This window comes from Scomber japonicus, chromosome 19 (assembly GCF_027409825.1).
Source record: "Scomber japonicus isolate fScoJap1 chromosome 19, fScoJap1.pri, whole genome shotgun sequence".
Lineage (NCBI taxonomy): Eukaryota > Metazoa > Chordata > Actinopteri > Scombriformes > Scombridae > Scomber > Scomber japonicus.
Window position 1 is genome coordinate 8,821,627 of NC_070596.1, and position 17,293 is coordinate 8,838,919.

At 39.0% G+C, this 17,293-nt stretch overlaps 1 protein-coding gene across 1 annotated transcript in view; it reads right to left on the reverse strand.

Moving 5' to 3' along the window:
• Positions 1–17,293, reverse strand: part of vav2 (vav 2 guanine nucleotide exchange factor) — a 184,103-nt gene that overhangs the window by 26,886 nt on the left and 139,924 nt on the right. Inside the window, exons 4-8 of the mRNA XM_053339379.1 lie at positions 12,976–13,044; positions 5,151–5,256; positions 3,141–3,239; positions 2,090–2,158; positions 1,185–1,285 (exon numbers count right to left, since the gene is read on the reverse strand). Coding sequence (XP_053195354.1) covers positions 1,185–1,285; positions 2,090–2,158; positions 3,141–3,239; positions 5,151–5,256; positions 12,976–13,044 — 444 coding nt within the window. The remainder of the gene's footprint in view (positions 1–1,184; positions 1,286–2,089; positions 2,159–3,140; positions 3,240–5,150; positions 5,257–12,975; positions 13,045–17,293) is intronic.

Consider the following 17,293-nt stretch of genomic DNA (forward strand, 5'->3'; position numbering starts at 1 on the left):
CTCTCTCGTGTCACAATAACTTTGTGTTACATGGCCCTCTAGGCTTAAGGATGCAATGAGCCTATTACCTATGCAAACTGACGTTGCCCAAGGGAATACTCTGACTGTTTGTTTCACGTTGGTAGGGTAAAAAAACACAATGTGTGCTAGGATCACTGTGCAGAGAAATACAATATGTAATATGCTAGCAAGAACAGGCACACACACACACACACACACACACACGTAGTGCAGTGTGACTCACTCTTGCAGTAATGTAATTTGTGGACTGCGTCATATCAATGGCTGTGTATGGAATCATGACCAGGGCCAGAACCTATCATCACCATCATTACCACTACCTGTGAAGCAGCTTCGCTCAGCCCAGCAGGGAGGCAAATCACCGCTCCCCTTAGGGATGCAAATTATCCACATGTTGCTCAGCAGCTGGGCAAGAGATCTATCTGAGAGAGAAATCCCTGTTCGCCTATAATACCCACACTGCAGAAATCTTTCCCTCATCAAGTCATTTCTGTCTATAATTAAAAACCCTATTTTCCAAAGTAAGTGAAATGCTCTGCCAGTGCAGTAAGCATACTTCATCCTGTTCCCAATAAAGTGTACTTGTCTAAAGAATTTTGGATGTTGAACAGACAGCACAGGTGGCTGCACTAGAATCCAAAAAAAAAGAAAGAAGAAAAACAAAGAAAAACTTGGATTTGATTTCCATTAAAAACAGGCTAAATTATTTTGTCTGCACTTAGTTTTGAGTTGTGGTTTCACTCATTTCAAGAATTTAAAACTTAGAATTAAAATTTTAGACAAAACATAAACAATGACGAGGAGATTCTTGCAGTGGCAGCAGAATGCATTCACCACACTAAAGGAGATCCACATTGTCGGAGATCCCGCTGTTGTTTACCAGAAGAAGCGTGTGCAATCTTGAGCAGACTTGCTCTGATGTTTTTGGCTGAATGGAATTGATTACTTTGCTCTCTCAGCTTTTTCCTCTAACATGTTTGGTTTTAACTGACTTATTCTTTGAGGACTGATCCCATTAATCCTCTGACTGATCAGTAGAAACTGCAACTTGATGCAGCCTCGTGCTACCTTTCAACTCTAAGTGGATTTTTACATTACTTAAAAAAAGCCTAGCATGCACATGTGCATAGACCTACACCACAAACAAAACTCAGTTTACCAACCTTTCCTTGAAGTCAAGAAAGATCTTTCCCAGGCCACTTCCTCCACTAACCATGTTCAAGTCGATGGCTCGCAGGAGGGCAAAGTGGACTTTGATGACATCCTGTGTGAAGAGAATTGGTGTTTTAATCTTTATTACTTCCTTTATAAACAGTTATAAATATACATTTATAGATCTAATCATTCTGTATAGTTATTTCCTGGAATGTACAGTACATTAAGTGTATGTATTCATAGTTAAATAGTCTGATGTTCTTTATTATTCAAATAATTCAAATAATTTATCTTTAGTACATCAGGCTAGGTACAGTATTGACATGTGCAGAATGTAACGTTAGAAAAAAATCTCCTGAAGCCCGTTGATGTAAATCCTGCTAATCACTGCTAGTTTAATTAGCAACATCAGTATGTCATGATAAATGTCAACATAAATAAATAGCTGCCAAACAGAGAGGAAGTTCCTAAATCCTCTCTGTATAGTTTCAGACAGCATTGTAGAAGTATAAATCACTCAAGACAGGCAGGACACTGGATTCTAAAGTACATCCTTGAGATTTAAGTAATACTAAGCCATTACTGTTTGTTTTCTTGCAAAGAAACTACTGGCTAAATGCAAGTTGTACAGCAAGAATGATTGCCCTTGAGCGACTGTTAAATGTAGAATTTTTTGCAAAAGGCATGAAAATGAATCTTTAGTTGTTCATTACTGGGATGAAAACACTGAACCATGACATAAACGTCTCACTGCATATCAAAGCGTGAATTGTGCGTGCTGTTACAGCCCTAATATACATGCAACGTACTCTGTCATTCATCCAGCCTCCCATGCAAATATTGAATTATTCACTTGGTGTGCAACACATCCATACTGTATAGACATCATTTTCATGCCTGACCGATCACTCACCTCAAGATTCACAAAGATAGCCTCCATGTCCTGTGGACTCAAGACATGCTTCAAAGGGATCATGTAATTCTTTAAGAGAAACAAGTGACAAATCAGTGAAAATGTGTATAATAGGAGTGAAAAGCAACATATTTAATAAACATGGAATAAAGCTGATCTGTGATTTATAAGCAGCGGCAACGGAAATCATTAACAGACTACACTCTGGCAACATATTGTTGTTCATGGTGTGTGAAGTTATAACTGTGTCTCTGCCATAAATACATATTGCACAGCTGTTATGTATGCTGCACTTATGCTTTGAGAAGAAAAAGCTGCCTATTCTTTCTCTAACGTTGTTTTATGGTTGTCACATTCCATCATCATAATAACAACAAATAGATCAACAAAGACGCGATGAGGACTTGACAGGCTTTATTAACTCCAACTCAATTAAGCTCAACGGCTCCTCTGATCATAAGAAGGTTGTTTATTCTCATTTAGGCTCGTGTTGGCCCGACGCTGGAAACACAGGATACACATTTAGTTTAATGAAATTAGCGGAGCGGATGATTTGTGGCGCTCCATCAAACTGCGAATCAAATCTGTCAACATAGAAAACTGATGTGTTAGCAGCACTGATCTCAATAATGGTCCATTATCACACTGAGAAAGCTGGTGTGTGTGTGATTGTATATTTCCTTATGCACGCAGAAGTTGCTGTTTTACAGGGAAGCACTTTGAGTGAGAGCAGTACGTGTGTGTGTCCATGTATGTATGTTTTCGTGCCTGTGATGTGTGTGCGTCTGTACTTTAAGCCCCGAGGGATCAGTGTCTCCTGTGGTGGGCTGAGCCAATAATAACCCTATTGATCAGCTCCTGTGACATTTGTGCTCCCCAATGAATGTGCCAATAGCTGACATTTCCCTGCTGTGACTCAACCTAAGGGCCTGAGCCACTGATAAAGAGGTAGCGAAAGGAAACTCTCACACAACATGCTGGTGCTAGGATGAAAAAAGATAGAAGTAACACACACAACTGCATATACACACACACATATAAACACACTCACCTTTTCAATGTCCTCTAAAGTCTTGTAGTACTTGGCCTCAGTCTCCTGGATCTCCACTAAGCAGCAATTTCTCTTGTCATCTTCTGTCATACCCATTTTCTATAGTGAGAATAGAAAATACATTAAGTCATAATAGTTTAATGTGATGATTCTGGATGAACTATCTCCTTATTTGTACCACAATTTGTTGCTTTAATCTTTCACCATTAATGTTAACAGCTTTTAATATGACCTTATAATTTGTGGTGTTTTCATGGATATAATATTCATATCAAAAGCTAAAAGGGAGTGCATGATATTTATGTAAAAATTGAATTCAAAACAGTTTCCTTCAGTGTCTAAATGTGTGTCAAAATGCACACACAAAGTGACAGCACTGGTTGGGAATTATCATACGAGAGGTTTATCATGTTTCAGTCAATTTACTGCAAGTTATATATATTAAACTTCAGCATTTTGCTGCTTTGTTCCAATTTTAATGTATTTATTCAACCATTACAGACAGAAATTGGTTTCTATTCATTTCTAAACGGCATGAAAATCTGTTGGCATACTCTTGAAAAAGCGCTTCACTTGTGTAATCGGTGCGTGACAGACTTTTCCCATCAATTTACACTTAGACTGCATCAATGTAACAATAATGTACTATTGAGTGTTGTTGCTATTATGGTTTCAGTAAAGTGAGTTGGTGATGATACTGAATTACATGTGAGCTAGTGAGCTTTTTGTATGTCTTTGCATGTGTGGGCTGAATGGCTGACCAAGGCATTCTGTATGTATGTATGTATGTATATATGTATATATGTATGCATACTGGGTGTAAATGAATCACTGGTTGTTACGAGCCATGCAAGCAGGCACACTGTAAAGGAGGGGCGATGGAGAAAAGATAAAAAACATATTTACATAAAGCCTTTCTCATGAGACTTGCTTTCTGAGTAAGCTTCTGCATGTGTATACAAAGTGTATACATGCAGATTCTTTGAAAGGACAATACACTGTAATGCATATTACAGTATAGTGAGCGAGTCACCCAAATGACCATGGTTTCTACACAGATGTTTTTTGCTGTGGCAGTAATATGAGCAGATTGACTGGGGAATAAATAACTAATCCTTCTGGAACAGATTTGGCTCTTGATAACCAGTGCTGCTGATAATAAAACATTTTAGGATAACAATGTAGAAATCCATGTCCAATCCAGGCCTTAATCCACTATGCAATCAACCAATCAGAATCAAAGTTATAACAGGGAAATGTTTATTTGGCTGGATGTGGCATCTAGTAGTCATCGATGACGCCAGCTGAAGTCATGGGCGTCTCCCACGGGCACTGAGTCAAACTTTTGCACAAGATGGGGTCTCCACTGCCCTAGTGAATGGGTCACCAATCTAATTGGCAGGTCATTCTCTTGGGATGCTGTGAGTTTGTTTGAAAATGAAACAGTGGAAGTTAGCTGATAGGGTGAGTCACAAGCACAGCCGCACTCACCTGCATGTATCTGATCTGCAGCATGAGAAAGGTAAAGCAGTGCAAGTCAGAAGTCAAATGAATCACCAGTTATGAAAGAGACATCTATGCGAGTTTAGAGATATGACATCATGCAAATACGACGGCCCCAGAGACATGGAAATGCACATTAATGTCATGACAAAGTGAAGTCAAAGTAACCAAAAGTAGCCAAAAGTTGGTGGAAGTCTGTGTTTCTTCTTGTTAGAACTATTTGCTCATTATATGCTTGAGACTACATTTCGATGTAATAAGAGATTTCCAATTTGCATGTGATAAAATGAAGTGTGCAGGGAAATGAAATCATGCAGAAAGAAAAGTCCTGCACACTGTCATTACCAGATTTATTGAAAACACAACTCTTTATAGACCTTCACCAGGCGTCAAATTCAAGATATGCAACAACCAATCAAAAATGGAACCAAATCCAATCACAAACACCTGAGACAGAAAACACCATTAATGATCAAACAAACAGATATTGTGACACAAAGGTCTCACCATGGGTTGTCGTACTTCCACCTTAATGATGTCCTCGTAGATGTCATCCCCGTCGTCCTCACACGGCACACAGTCGTAGATGTCATCCTCGCCCAAGTCATGCTCACTGGGGTAACACACACACACACACGCAAACACACAGTGTGTTAGATGAACACAACCTCAACTCAGTGGATGAATACCCTGCTTAGAAAAGTACATTATGTCCATTTTAAACTGCTCTGACAGATGAAAGGTACTGAGCAGTCAAACCAGAATGAGCTCTTTATGTTTCATGTGCGCTGCCTGAATAGTGATATTGGTCTTCCAGACAAGGGAAACGGTACCTGATGTTCACAAACCTCTACTTAGTTGCGTTATTGAGTGGCATTTCCCTTTTTTTATGTGTTTTTTGTTGTTTTGGCTCCCACGTAGCTAACTGACCTTTTAATTAGGCAAGAAGCCAGCAGTGCACAGACAGTGTGGAGAGGAGCGTCTTCTGGGAAAGCTCCTCATGTTCTGAGAGCTCACACCATATCTTCCTCTATTCTTATTATACTGCTTGGGAAATGTACTGAGCCAGTGGAGGAATTGGCATAGCAATGGCAGTTGGGCACGCAGCCATGTAGTTAACAGCCAAGGGGGCGTTAAGTCACCAAAAAGGAAATAAAAGACTAAACACTGTAAATAAATAAAGGTGGCAGGAGTTGTGTGATAAATAATGGAATACCAGGGTTCAAACTTGGCAACTGCCTGCTTGTTTAAACACAGTCCCATTTATTCCCATTCAATCTCCTTTTTATTGAGTTGGATGAAGAAATTGGATATTTAAAAAAAAAAAATCTGAGCAAACATGGGCAGAGCCGTATGGTTAGATTCCACTAGGGGTTTAACAATTTGGGTGAACTGACCCTTTCACTTTTTGGATAAAAAAATACCCCAGCCTTGCATTAGGTGGATGTCTAGACAGATAATCCATCATGTGCTTTGAATCCTTTAGGACATACCAAGAGGGTTAGTAAGAAAAACATGTTTTTTGGTAACTTTGGGAAATAAATGAATGAATACCATAAATAAATAAAGATTGTACTGCAAGAGTTGCCAATCTCTACTGCCTGCACATGCTCAGAAAAGGATAGCCAGGGTTCAAGCTGGGCAAGTGCCTGCCCTGCTTAAATGTCCTTGAGCCTGAGAGGGGGCAAACAAAAAGAGGATTTTTTTTTCTTGGATGAATAGTGCCTCATCCAAATATTTCTGTATTTGATCTCCAGGACACAGATGTTTGAGTATTCTTGAGGAAGATATTTCACCCTGACTGACCAACTGAGAGCCATAACCTGGCTGTCCTTGCACCTAGCTGAGCAAAAAAATGAATTTAATTTTAAGGCCACAAAAGTGGGATATTTCAAAGGGATTTTATATAATTTATTAATCATTTAATAAAAATGACAACAAGTTTTATAAGTGTAATGAAAAAAAAAACACAAGTTGTTTTAATTTTTCTCTTCTATTATGTGACTACAAACGACATTCTGTGTTTGCCACCATGGCTAAAATATTCCTCCACTGTCAGTGTGAAGAGGGGATTAAATAAAATGAGAGAAGATAGAACTGCCCTCAATCAAATATTCAGCTTTGTCGTCATGCACATGTGGGGGTTGTTTGAAATTTTAATTGAGGTGGATTGGTTCACTCTCAGCAATGTGCTTCCTCTTCCTTCATTAAGGGGAAGCGGCTGATGTTGAATACTGAGAAGGCGGTGTGTGGGAGGACAACGGCCGGCAGACACTGTCCCATCAGTGTCTTCTCTCTGAACTCTGAGACTGGAGTAGACTCCACAGAGACTTGATGTGTCACATATGGCAGGAAAGTTTTGGGGAAGCAGATGTTGTACTTCATTTTTCTCCAGTCCCTCAGAGACAGTATTATATGAGAGAGGTCTAGTGCAGTGATATGAATATGACTTATGGAGATATCTTAGAGGAGTGGCATCTCCAGGGAGAGCATGGGGGGCAGTCTGAATATATAATGTTGTTATGAAGTAGTATATTATAGTAAACAGTATAAGAAACGAGGACTATAAAAAAAAAACAAAAAAAAAACAATGTGTTGCTGTTTTTTAATCTGTAGCCAGCAACCAACCCTTTGGTCAATGCTGGTTTTCGACATCTATATCTATTGATCCTGACTTGTACTGGCATTAGTGATTGCATGATGGGGTATCTGACTCAAGGGAACATTTTCTTTTGATTAATAATGACATTTAAGCCCCATCTTATTTCTCTATTGGTGATTTCGTCATTGCATTATGCTCATTTGATCCAATCAATCAATCCCAGAAACTTGAACAAGACTCATAATGCTTTTCATAATTCATAATGGTGACTACTGATTGATCGCTTCAGAACATAACACTGATGTGGTAGCATTCAAACCCCTTCCCCTTATAGTGGCTTTTATTTTTGATTGACTATGCCCTTTTCCTAATTGTCTGCTTTTATCTTAATGCAGTGTCTACATTGATTTTTTCAAAACTCATATTGACAATAGCAATGTAGTGTAAGAGTTTTCTACTGCATCAGTACAGTTACAAATTGTACTGATGCGAAACCTGTATTGACATAATTGACTATAATTGGTCAAAGAAATGAGTATTCTAATGATCGTGTATCGGCTTTCACTTTTCCTGATTGTTTTAGTGTCTCCAAATTCTGAAACAACCAACACATTGCTAATTGGTGATGTCATGAATCAACTGATTGTCTGTGTTCACTGTCAATATGTATTGATCCTAAACTTAAATGTAGTAACCTGTAAACCTAATCCACATATTGTACTGGGTTTTATAGAGCCAAAAAGGTTTGTGAGAATGAAAAATAACTTTTTTTTTCAAAGGGTTCAAAGGCCTTATTAGTCTAGCATGAATGTAGTCATGTGGTAATAAAGCTTCATTTAAAAAAAAGTGACTTCATACCTTGCAACAGATAATACCTACAGTGAGCTCAATCCATTTCCAAGCAATTGACTCTTCATGTCAACCTGCCCGGGGGTTTAATGGAGCAAAATAAACTGCTAGTGTAACACAAAGGGTTTGTGACAAAGGGCGTGCTAATTAAAACTAACATGCTCTTTTTTCAAAATGTTCAAGGTCCTTGTTAGCTTGAGGTTTGTGAGTGTCCGTGCTGCTGTGTCTATATGTTTGTGAGGACTAATTTGAGCTTTTTGATAGTGATGACATTGTGGCTGCTCCTCATTTCTTGTAGTGTTAGGGTTAAGGTTAATGGGAGGGGTCGAATAGGATTCAGGTTAGGGTTATCTTATCTTATATTCTATTTTATTTCATTTTTGTATTTTAAATTTCTTGATTTTATTTCATATTGCCACCATTTGTAGGCTTGAGGTATTTGTTCAAGACTTATATATTGATTTACTCAAGTAACGCACCTTGTAACTTTACTTTGAAGGCTGATGTACAGTACAAAGAACATTTAATTATTATGACCTGAGTGATATCATGGCATTGACTGTTATGGTTTCAAGCTGCTAGGGTTGCAGAAATGTGTGTGTGTGTGTGTGTGCGTGTGTGTGTGGATGTGTGTGGATGTGTGATTAGAGTAACAGTGTGAAAAGACAGAAATATTTATTTGCCAATGTAGCACAACTGTGGCCCTTTGTGGACATAAATAAACAACTCAAAGGCATGTATGTGTCTTTGTGTGTGTAGGTGTGTGTTAGTGCATGTGTATGCATCAGTGAGATAGAGAGTGGGAGTATAGTCCTCAGGACTCTTGAATTAGGTCTAGTTTTCTGTCTGATTACACAGTGACAGGCCACAGGGTGTCACTTAGGCTTGCACGCAATCAGCCCAGTGGCCTCTGCTCTAAGGCCTCAATGACACAGAGTTACATCAGTGCAGAGAAGGGACATAGTGTGATTCATCATATCAGAGCTACTGAGCATATGCCCCCAAAGGCTTGGCTGCCTTACAGGTCTCTATCAAAATAATATTATGTCTTTCTTAATACTGGAGGTTATTTTTTTAAGATTGTGATATGCTGTGTTGGGAGCTCCTACATCAACCCCTGACAGCATGGTAGTCCTGCCACTCTGCATCAGTATCGATGACAAATTAAAAACATTAAAAAGCAAACAAACAAAGACCTAGGGTATGTAAAGATCACTACACCTCACAATATGCTGATATTCATTAAGCCCAATCTGCAATGAGGGTGACGGTGGTGGTTGGAGTCATGATTTAAATTTGAAAATGGTTTATCATCTTGGGTGCATGAATGTGATCAGCAAATCAGCACATTTTATAGCATCTTATTCTTACAAATATTATGTATATTTAAAAGTTCTGGTATAACGGTGCCAGTAAAGGGGAATGATAGGGAGACACCAAAATTAAAGGTAATATGGCTCATAGTTGGCAAGATGTTTTGAAAAAGGACAGACAAACTGAAGTTGCCATCCTAAAGAGCCATTGTTACAGGTTACTGTACAGTGAAAACAAAATAATACTTATACAAATTTGCCATCTGTTTACAAACTAGTCTATCCTGAATGTGGTTATATGGGGGAAAAAGTTCAATTTAAAAAAGGTAAAAGCTTCATACCTCCCAACAGATAATACCTACAGTGAGCTCAATCCATTTCCAAGCTATTGACTCTTCATGGCAACCTGCCCGAGGGATTAATGGAGCAAAATAAACTGCAAGAGTGACACAAAGGGCTTGTGACACTGCTTGCTTTGGAATGGAAATCTATGTGTGCCTTTGAGAGAGGAAAAAGTCCCTTGGCAACTGTGCCCGATCCACCCCCATTTCATGCTTTGTCAACTCCAGGATGGAGTCATTCCAGACAGGGAGGACTGTGAGTTAAGCAACTTGAAGACTTGACATTACAAAGCTAGAGGGAGGAAGCAAGGCCCGGGTTTAGCACATTAACCCAAGAGACCTCAATTAGGTAGAAGCTGGCCTCTACCTGACTTTCCTCCTGTAAACAGATATGGTCAAGCAGAAAGCAATCTGGAGCATGTTTCACAAATACATACTTATCATAGAATCTCCATGCTGTTTATTTATAGTGTTCATTTCCAGGTGAGCTCATATACTGACAGCCCACGGCCGGAATCCACCTCACTTTACATGAATTCTTCTGACATGATGTTGTAAATATGGAAATCATCTAGCTAGGTAAGTGACCTCTACTAACCCTTTAAAATGATACACAGTCAACCATCAACATTCTCTCACAGTTAAGGCAAAGCGACTTGCCTGAAACTACTTTGAGAAAAACTATCTATTTAATGAGTCATATCTTGAAATACTGTCTTTACATTAGTGAAAATCGAACTTCCATCTGTCCTCAGAGACCTTTGAGGTTCATCAGTTTGAATGTTTTGGTGGCTCCAGACCAAAATGAAATGTTTTTTGCTGCTGGAGGAATCTTCCATTTAATGTTTGGTCTGACTTCATGATCTCTGTTTTTAAGTCTCACCTAAAAATCCATTTCTATAGATTGGTTGCCATCACACTTAATAACCTTTGTTGTCTTACCACTGAACTTAATGATGCCATTTTATTGATTTTTGATGTTTACTAGAATATTGCTGCCTTACTCTTCCGTGCAGCTTTATTGCTGTACACCAAACTATCATTGGTGATGGTATTGCTGTTTTATTTCTTACTCGTTGTTGTTTTCATGACATATGTGCTGTTATTGTGTTATTTTCTTCTTCCTGGAAACTCTTCTTCTACTTCATCATTAAAATGACTATTATTTCTCCCTCACTCTTACAGTCACGTGCCTGTCGTAAATCATGCATGCATCAATATTTCAGGCTAATTAATTAGTCTTTGAGTGCAGGGTCATTGCTAGTGTGGCCTGTGTGCTAAGTGTGTCTAACTGTATTAGGTGCAGGACCTGCTGATGAATCAATTATGTGTGTGTCCATCGATGAAACAAAATGCACACATGGTCTTTGTAAAAGGTCACGATCAGCCGTGCTGCAGAGAGGCATGATTAATTCAATACGACCCAGCCCTCTGCACCTACAGGTTACACAAGAAGCATCTTGTACGACACCTTTGACCAGTCCGGAAAAACAGACCAACTCAAGCTTCAGGCTTGTTGAAGCTGCTGCCATAGTTACAAAACCATTAGAGGATAGAGGATAATTTGCGGGATAGAAGTTTGAGGCTAATTGAAAGACATAGCCACCAGCTGCTGGGGCTAGCACGCTGGCTCGGTGGTGCTGCCTCACAGCAAGAAGGTCTTGGGTTCATACCCAGCTGGGGTCTTTCTGTGTGGAGTTTGCATGTTCTCCCTGTGTTTGCATGGGTTTCTTCTGGGTGCTCTGGTTTCCTTCCATTGTCAGTGCCCACGATGAAGGCACTGACATAGGCCTGGAGTTGGTTCCCACGTTAGAAAATAGTAATAGTAGTAGTAATATAGTACATATATATATATATATTGGGTTACACAATATTAATTTCATGCTTGCAGCAACTTTCTTCACTGGTGAGCTCAGAGGCACTTGTTGCCAAGGATACCATGCATCCAATATAATCACAGGATCTTTCCCCTGTAACCTCTAATTGTTTTTACACAGAATATAAATATTTTATACCACTAGCCCACAAGGTAATACAATCTTTGAATTGACATGTTTTTAGTATTTCCTCCACTCTCAGTCTCCATTCAGAATCCCTTTTTGTGCAAGATTGAGTTACGTTTTCAAGGTAAACGCCTATGTTCCAAGATTGTCGGGCCGTATGTTGGGTTAAGCTGCACTCTAATCCAGCATTAGCCTGCTTGGCTGGCACTCCTCTCCTCTAGCAAGAGCACATTCCTCATCCCCCCATCCAAAGAACATCACAATCATGTATTCAGCTGGCATATATCTATAACTTGCACGCTCTCCTTTTCTATCTCCCTCTCCTTCACCCTCTATCTTTCAGTGATGAATGACACCCATCTCAGAGCGGTTAACTAATTATTCTCCATTAATCTGAGTGAAGAGGCTGCTGTCACCGCTGGAGCCGCTGCCAACTGTGAGACCCTGCGACTCTATTTCACACCCAGAGAAAAACCCAACCACCCACCTAACGTACACTGAACCATGCAGCCAGCCACTCAGGCAGGCAGAGAGGCAGCCAGGACAGAAGACAGAGCAGTGCTGGTGTCACCATGGCAACGGGCAGAGTGACAGAGGACTCTGCGCTTATGTAATTAGCCAATTAGAGGAAATTGGAAGAAGTGACAATCACGGTTCACTTTGAGACATCACAAGATGAGAAGGGTGGTATATAGAATATATCAATATATTCACAAGTTCATCTGCATTTATTTTGAATATAAAAACTCATCTAAAACCACATATATTTTGTGGTTTTATACATGTTTTAATCACTTCAGTGGATTCTCAGTATTATCAGCAGGATTCATAGCTAATAAAGATAAATGACTTTTCTGAGCTGTTCCCAACAGTTAGGCCCCCGTTTACTGTAAATGATGTTAGTGTACCTACGCGGCAGGAAATAACAACTTGATGGTTTGCTCAAACATCTAAACCAAGGTACTTTTTAAAAGAATTTAAATATTTTGTCCTAATTAGGTGTTAGTTTACACAGTCACATCGTAGGTGCTCAGCATTAATCTGGGGACAAAAATCTGCTCCATACAAGGTAAACCATTAGGCATTCAGGTGAAATTCATGTTAGTGTTGTTATGGTTAAGGTTACGGGAGGTCTTTAGAAAATGAATTGAAGTCAAAGCAATGTCCCCTTAAGTGACAAAAACAAGTTTGTGTGTGTGTTTTTGTTATGGAATGCATACTTACTCTGCCAGCTCTTCAAGGCTCCGGTACACATCATCTTCATTGAGAGCTGTGTCCTCTGATGGAAAGGGCCTAGTAAACACAACACGAAAAAACACACACACACACACAAACACACAGAATGAGAAAGTGTACAAAATACTTTATCAAAACCCAACACTGTGTCCCAGGTAGAAAAATAACCAGTTGGAAACTGTGTGTTCTATCTGTCTGGTTGTCACTCTTCACTCCATCACCTAAGCAGCACAACAGCGGGATACATCCAGCAGAGGAACACATCAGTCACAAACAACACTGTCAAAACACATCAGCACATTGCTTCTGACTGATAGAACCTGGCATCTTCTCACAGCCAACTTTCTGAGAAATTCAGGAAGGAAAACAGCCTTTTCTTTCAGATGGATGGCCAGGTGTCTCATAAATCCTCTCAGGGGTTTGGGAGGCAGCTTGCAAGCACCCTCAGGGACAATGTGAAGCAATATAAAGTATCAAAAATGAGCTTGGGGCTGTATTTAATTTATTTATTTTTTCAACACAGAAAACGTGACCTTCTCTACATTTATATAGAGTCTTTGTCATGAAGTACAGTTACGTGGCATACAGCCAGCAACATAATGTTAATAAAAGCATTCGTGTTAACCCATTGTACAATAATCTGCGTGATTTATCAAGATCCTCTTCCTCAATTTTTCATTCCCACCCACGCAGTGACAACATACACAATACTCTCGGGAAGTGGCGAAGCATAAAAATGGATGAGTAATCAATTAGCTCATTAAACTGGGTGGATTTATTTCTAATCTTTTTAAAGACATCTGATTTCTGCAAACATTACTCTGGAGTGCGTGATTAAGCCTCGACTGGAAAACCATGTTCGCGATGTGTTATTTTTTTGATTTTTTTTTCTCCATGAGAACTGATTACTACAAATTATAGCCTATTAGCTTAATGCTGTATACAATTCAAGGCCATTAAAAACAGAGAGGTCACGACCAGAGCTAATCATCAATGCCACTTTACTGAGATGGAAAGAGTCTCTATTATTAAAATGGATGGTGATCAGTTTTCTAAGCTGTGAGGATGGTAAAATGATGTACTTTGTAGATTGTATGTTATCTATATGTTAGTCTCCAACCGTTTGTTGTTTAGTTTTGAGTCTCACAGCATAGTGCACTCCTCCAGCAATATATCCCACACAGAGCAGCAGCCAGCAGTTACAATATTCTGCTACAATAAACAGCCATGTAAGGTTGACCTTGGCTCCCTCTGTATAAAGTAACTACTGAACGCATGATTTGTTTTCCTACTGCCAAAAAGCCACGGAACACACACACACACACACACACATACACACTCTCCACCATTGCAAAGGACTTCCCTATTATTCAAGAAAGAGATGGATAACAGCGTGAGAGAGTGCGTTTTCAGGTTGATCAGGAGGTGTGAGATGCACCTACGTGTTTGACTAGTAATCACTTACAACACAGCAATGGCAAATTCTACTGTGAATACTGTGATCATTAGTATGATATACTTGCTCTAAAACCTGCATAACAAAGGAAGTCCACTCCCAACATCTTCTGGGGTATTATATTTCAATGCAATGGAATTTATACTGTAATATAATATCAACAGCCTTAAAGGAACACCAAGAAAAATGAGGCTTAATCAATGACTGGTGGAAAAAACAACATAATGTAGACCAGCTCTTTTGTATTTCTCTACAACCACACAATACAAATGTATTTATGATGAAAGGTGATATATGTTTTACATTAGTAGCCCATAATTGTCCAGCAACTGTTTAGGTTATGAATATTTACAGTATTGGTATTAATCCCTGATACATACTGTGTACCTCTTCAAGGTGAGTTGTACATAAGGGAAACAAACAGGGAGAATAAACAGTGATAAAAAGCACTACTTTGCCTCTGTTCACCAGAATCAACACCATAGCAGACAAAGCAGTTACATTTTGGGAATTCTCCGTATGTTTGGAATACAAGTTGTTCAACCAGCTACACTACTCATTGTGCAAAGGAACAAAAGGAACATAATACATTCAAAATGTTCTCCTCAGCAACAAATCCCTGTGCTTCCGAGCAGCCTAAGCTGACATTTGCAGGAAATTAGTACAAAATGTATCTCTCGATCAATGATTCCTCTATTTACACGCTGCATTTTTAAAGGGGCACTACAACAGTTTGGTATTGCATGACCATAATCTTGCAAGTCCCTTGCAAGAGGCAGATTATGAATTTTAGTCCCCAGTATAGGTCAGCAGTGGACATCAACACTGGATCCAACAATTCACATAATGCAACTCAATGACATCGTTTGTAAGACTCTCCCCATCTGGTAAATGTCCAAATATCTTAAACTCTTCACCTGCTCTTAGCAATGCAGCAATATTTTTCTAAATTTTAGGTCTCAAAATCAAATCTGAGATGCAGAGACCCTGACATGTTTATGACATCACCAGGGGCTATTTTCTCTGATTTATGAAAAGCTCTCTTCAGAGCCATTTAATTATCATATTAAACATAAATTGACAGCGGTTTTCATAGGTGGTTTAGTCTGTGGTGAATATTTGTAGGTTAAATGATTTGAAAGGACACAATTTAATCTGAGTTAACTTAATAATAAACTAATACTAATAAACCCTTTTTCAACATTGTATGCCAGTGATTGTCAGTCTTGATATGAATGAATGGATTTTCTCCTATGTGACAGCTAATGAAACACAAAGAAAGCAATGAAGAAAGAGAAAGACAATGAATGTCTTTGAGTGTTTGTTGTATCTCAGTGTGAAGTGAGCTGGATGATGCAATGAATAGTTTAGTGTCAGAGAGCAGACGTTCAAAGCCCTCATAAAAGCTCTTTACTCTCTTTTAGTGCTTTGCTTTGAAATCATTTGACTGTCTTTAATCCCAAGATATGATCAGATCACTGAGACATTTTAATGTGATACTGCATCTTCATAAAAGAGCCGACAGTCGTGACCTTTTTAACGGCTAAAGGGCTAAAAATCACACTATTAAATGAAAGTTATAGTGTGAGAGTAGAAAGCAATGAAACAGCAGTTTATCTAATAATTTAAGTCAAGTGTACAGTATGTGCAGGTTTGAGTGTGCATGCCTCTATCACGCTGTGTGGAACTGTGCGACACTCGCTATTAGCCTTTGTGTAATTAAAGCTGTGGCCACATGAAAGAGTGTGTCAGCCATCAGGTTAATGAATGCTCAGCTAGATAACCAAAGGTCAGCTCGTCACCCTCAGGCACACGACACGTACCATGCAAAGAATCCTGCACACTCAGCCTTTACACAGTGTTCTCTGATACATTTACTTTACTCATTTCTCAATGTTTAATTGGTGTAACTTCATTAGAACCTCTGTATTTTCAAGCTAATTAGACACATTGCTATTATGAGATAGTAATTGAAAAACTGCCTTGTCTCACTTATGTTACTTCCTGGCTCGCTGTTATGAGCAGGAGCCTGGCACAGAAGGTGCTTCCTCCAGAGCGTAATAACACACCCACAGCTGATGGCCCCCTCCAATGAAATGTGCATTATATTATAAGTTATTAATGGAGTCCCACAGGGCAAAATTTAATTACACAGTTGTTGGTGCGAGATATGTGTTCATATCTATCACCTCAGTGTTGTTTAGTGGAGGCCAGTGCTGCCCAATGCTGCTGTTTTAATTCCTCTTATAATGGTACCACCAGGTGTAATTGAACTTTGTTTATAATTTGATCAGAACTCCTCTGATGACTCATCTCTTGGTTATTCAATACCGCTCAGTTGTCTTTCCTGGAAGTGTGCATCTTTATGTTGTTTGGGTCTTTATACTAAACCAAAGAGGATGCTTTTACGACTTCACTGAGGGTTTTGGGAGTAATCAGTTGTCTATTCAGGAAATTGTGTGTTTATCTCGTACACAGTCCCTCATGATGTGCCGCATTCAAGTGCTTGTTTGCTATTTTGTCACTATTGTTTGACTGATTGTTTTAGGTAGAAGGGAGAGAATGCTGCTTTCACTTTTTGTTGAGATGTGGGCCTGAGATTTGTCCAATCACATCAATGCTCAGCAGATAATGTTTAAACTTATGGCAAAATCCCTCAGTTTAAATTGAAGTGGGAAGAGATTGAGTTAGGCCAAAATATTTGGTCCTTTGACGTCATTATCTGATGTACCATGTAGAAAACTAATTGTGTTGCTTTTTCCTTTTTTCTTTTCCTTTTAAAAAATATCTTTCCTCTGCCTTTATTCCTTGCTTTCTTTAATTGGTTTATCTGTTTATTTCTATCCATTT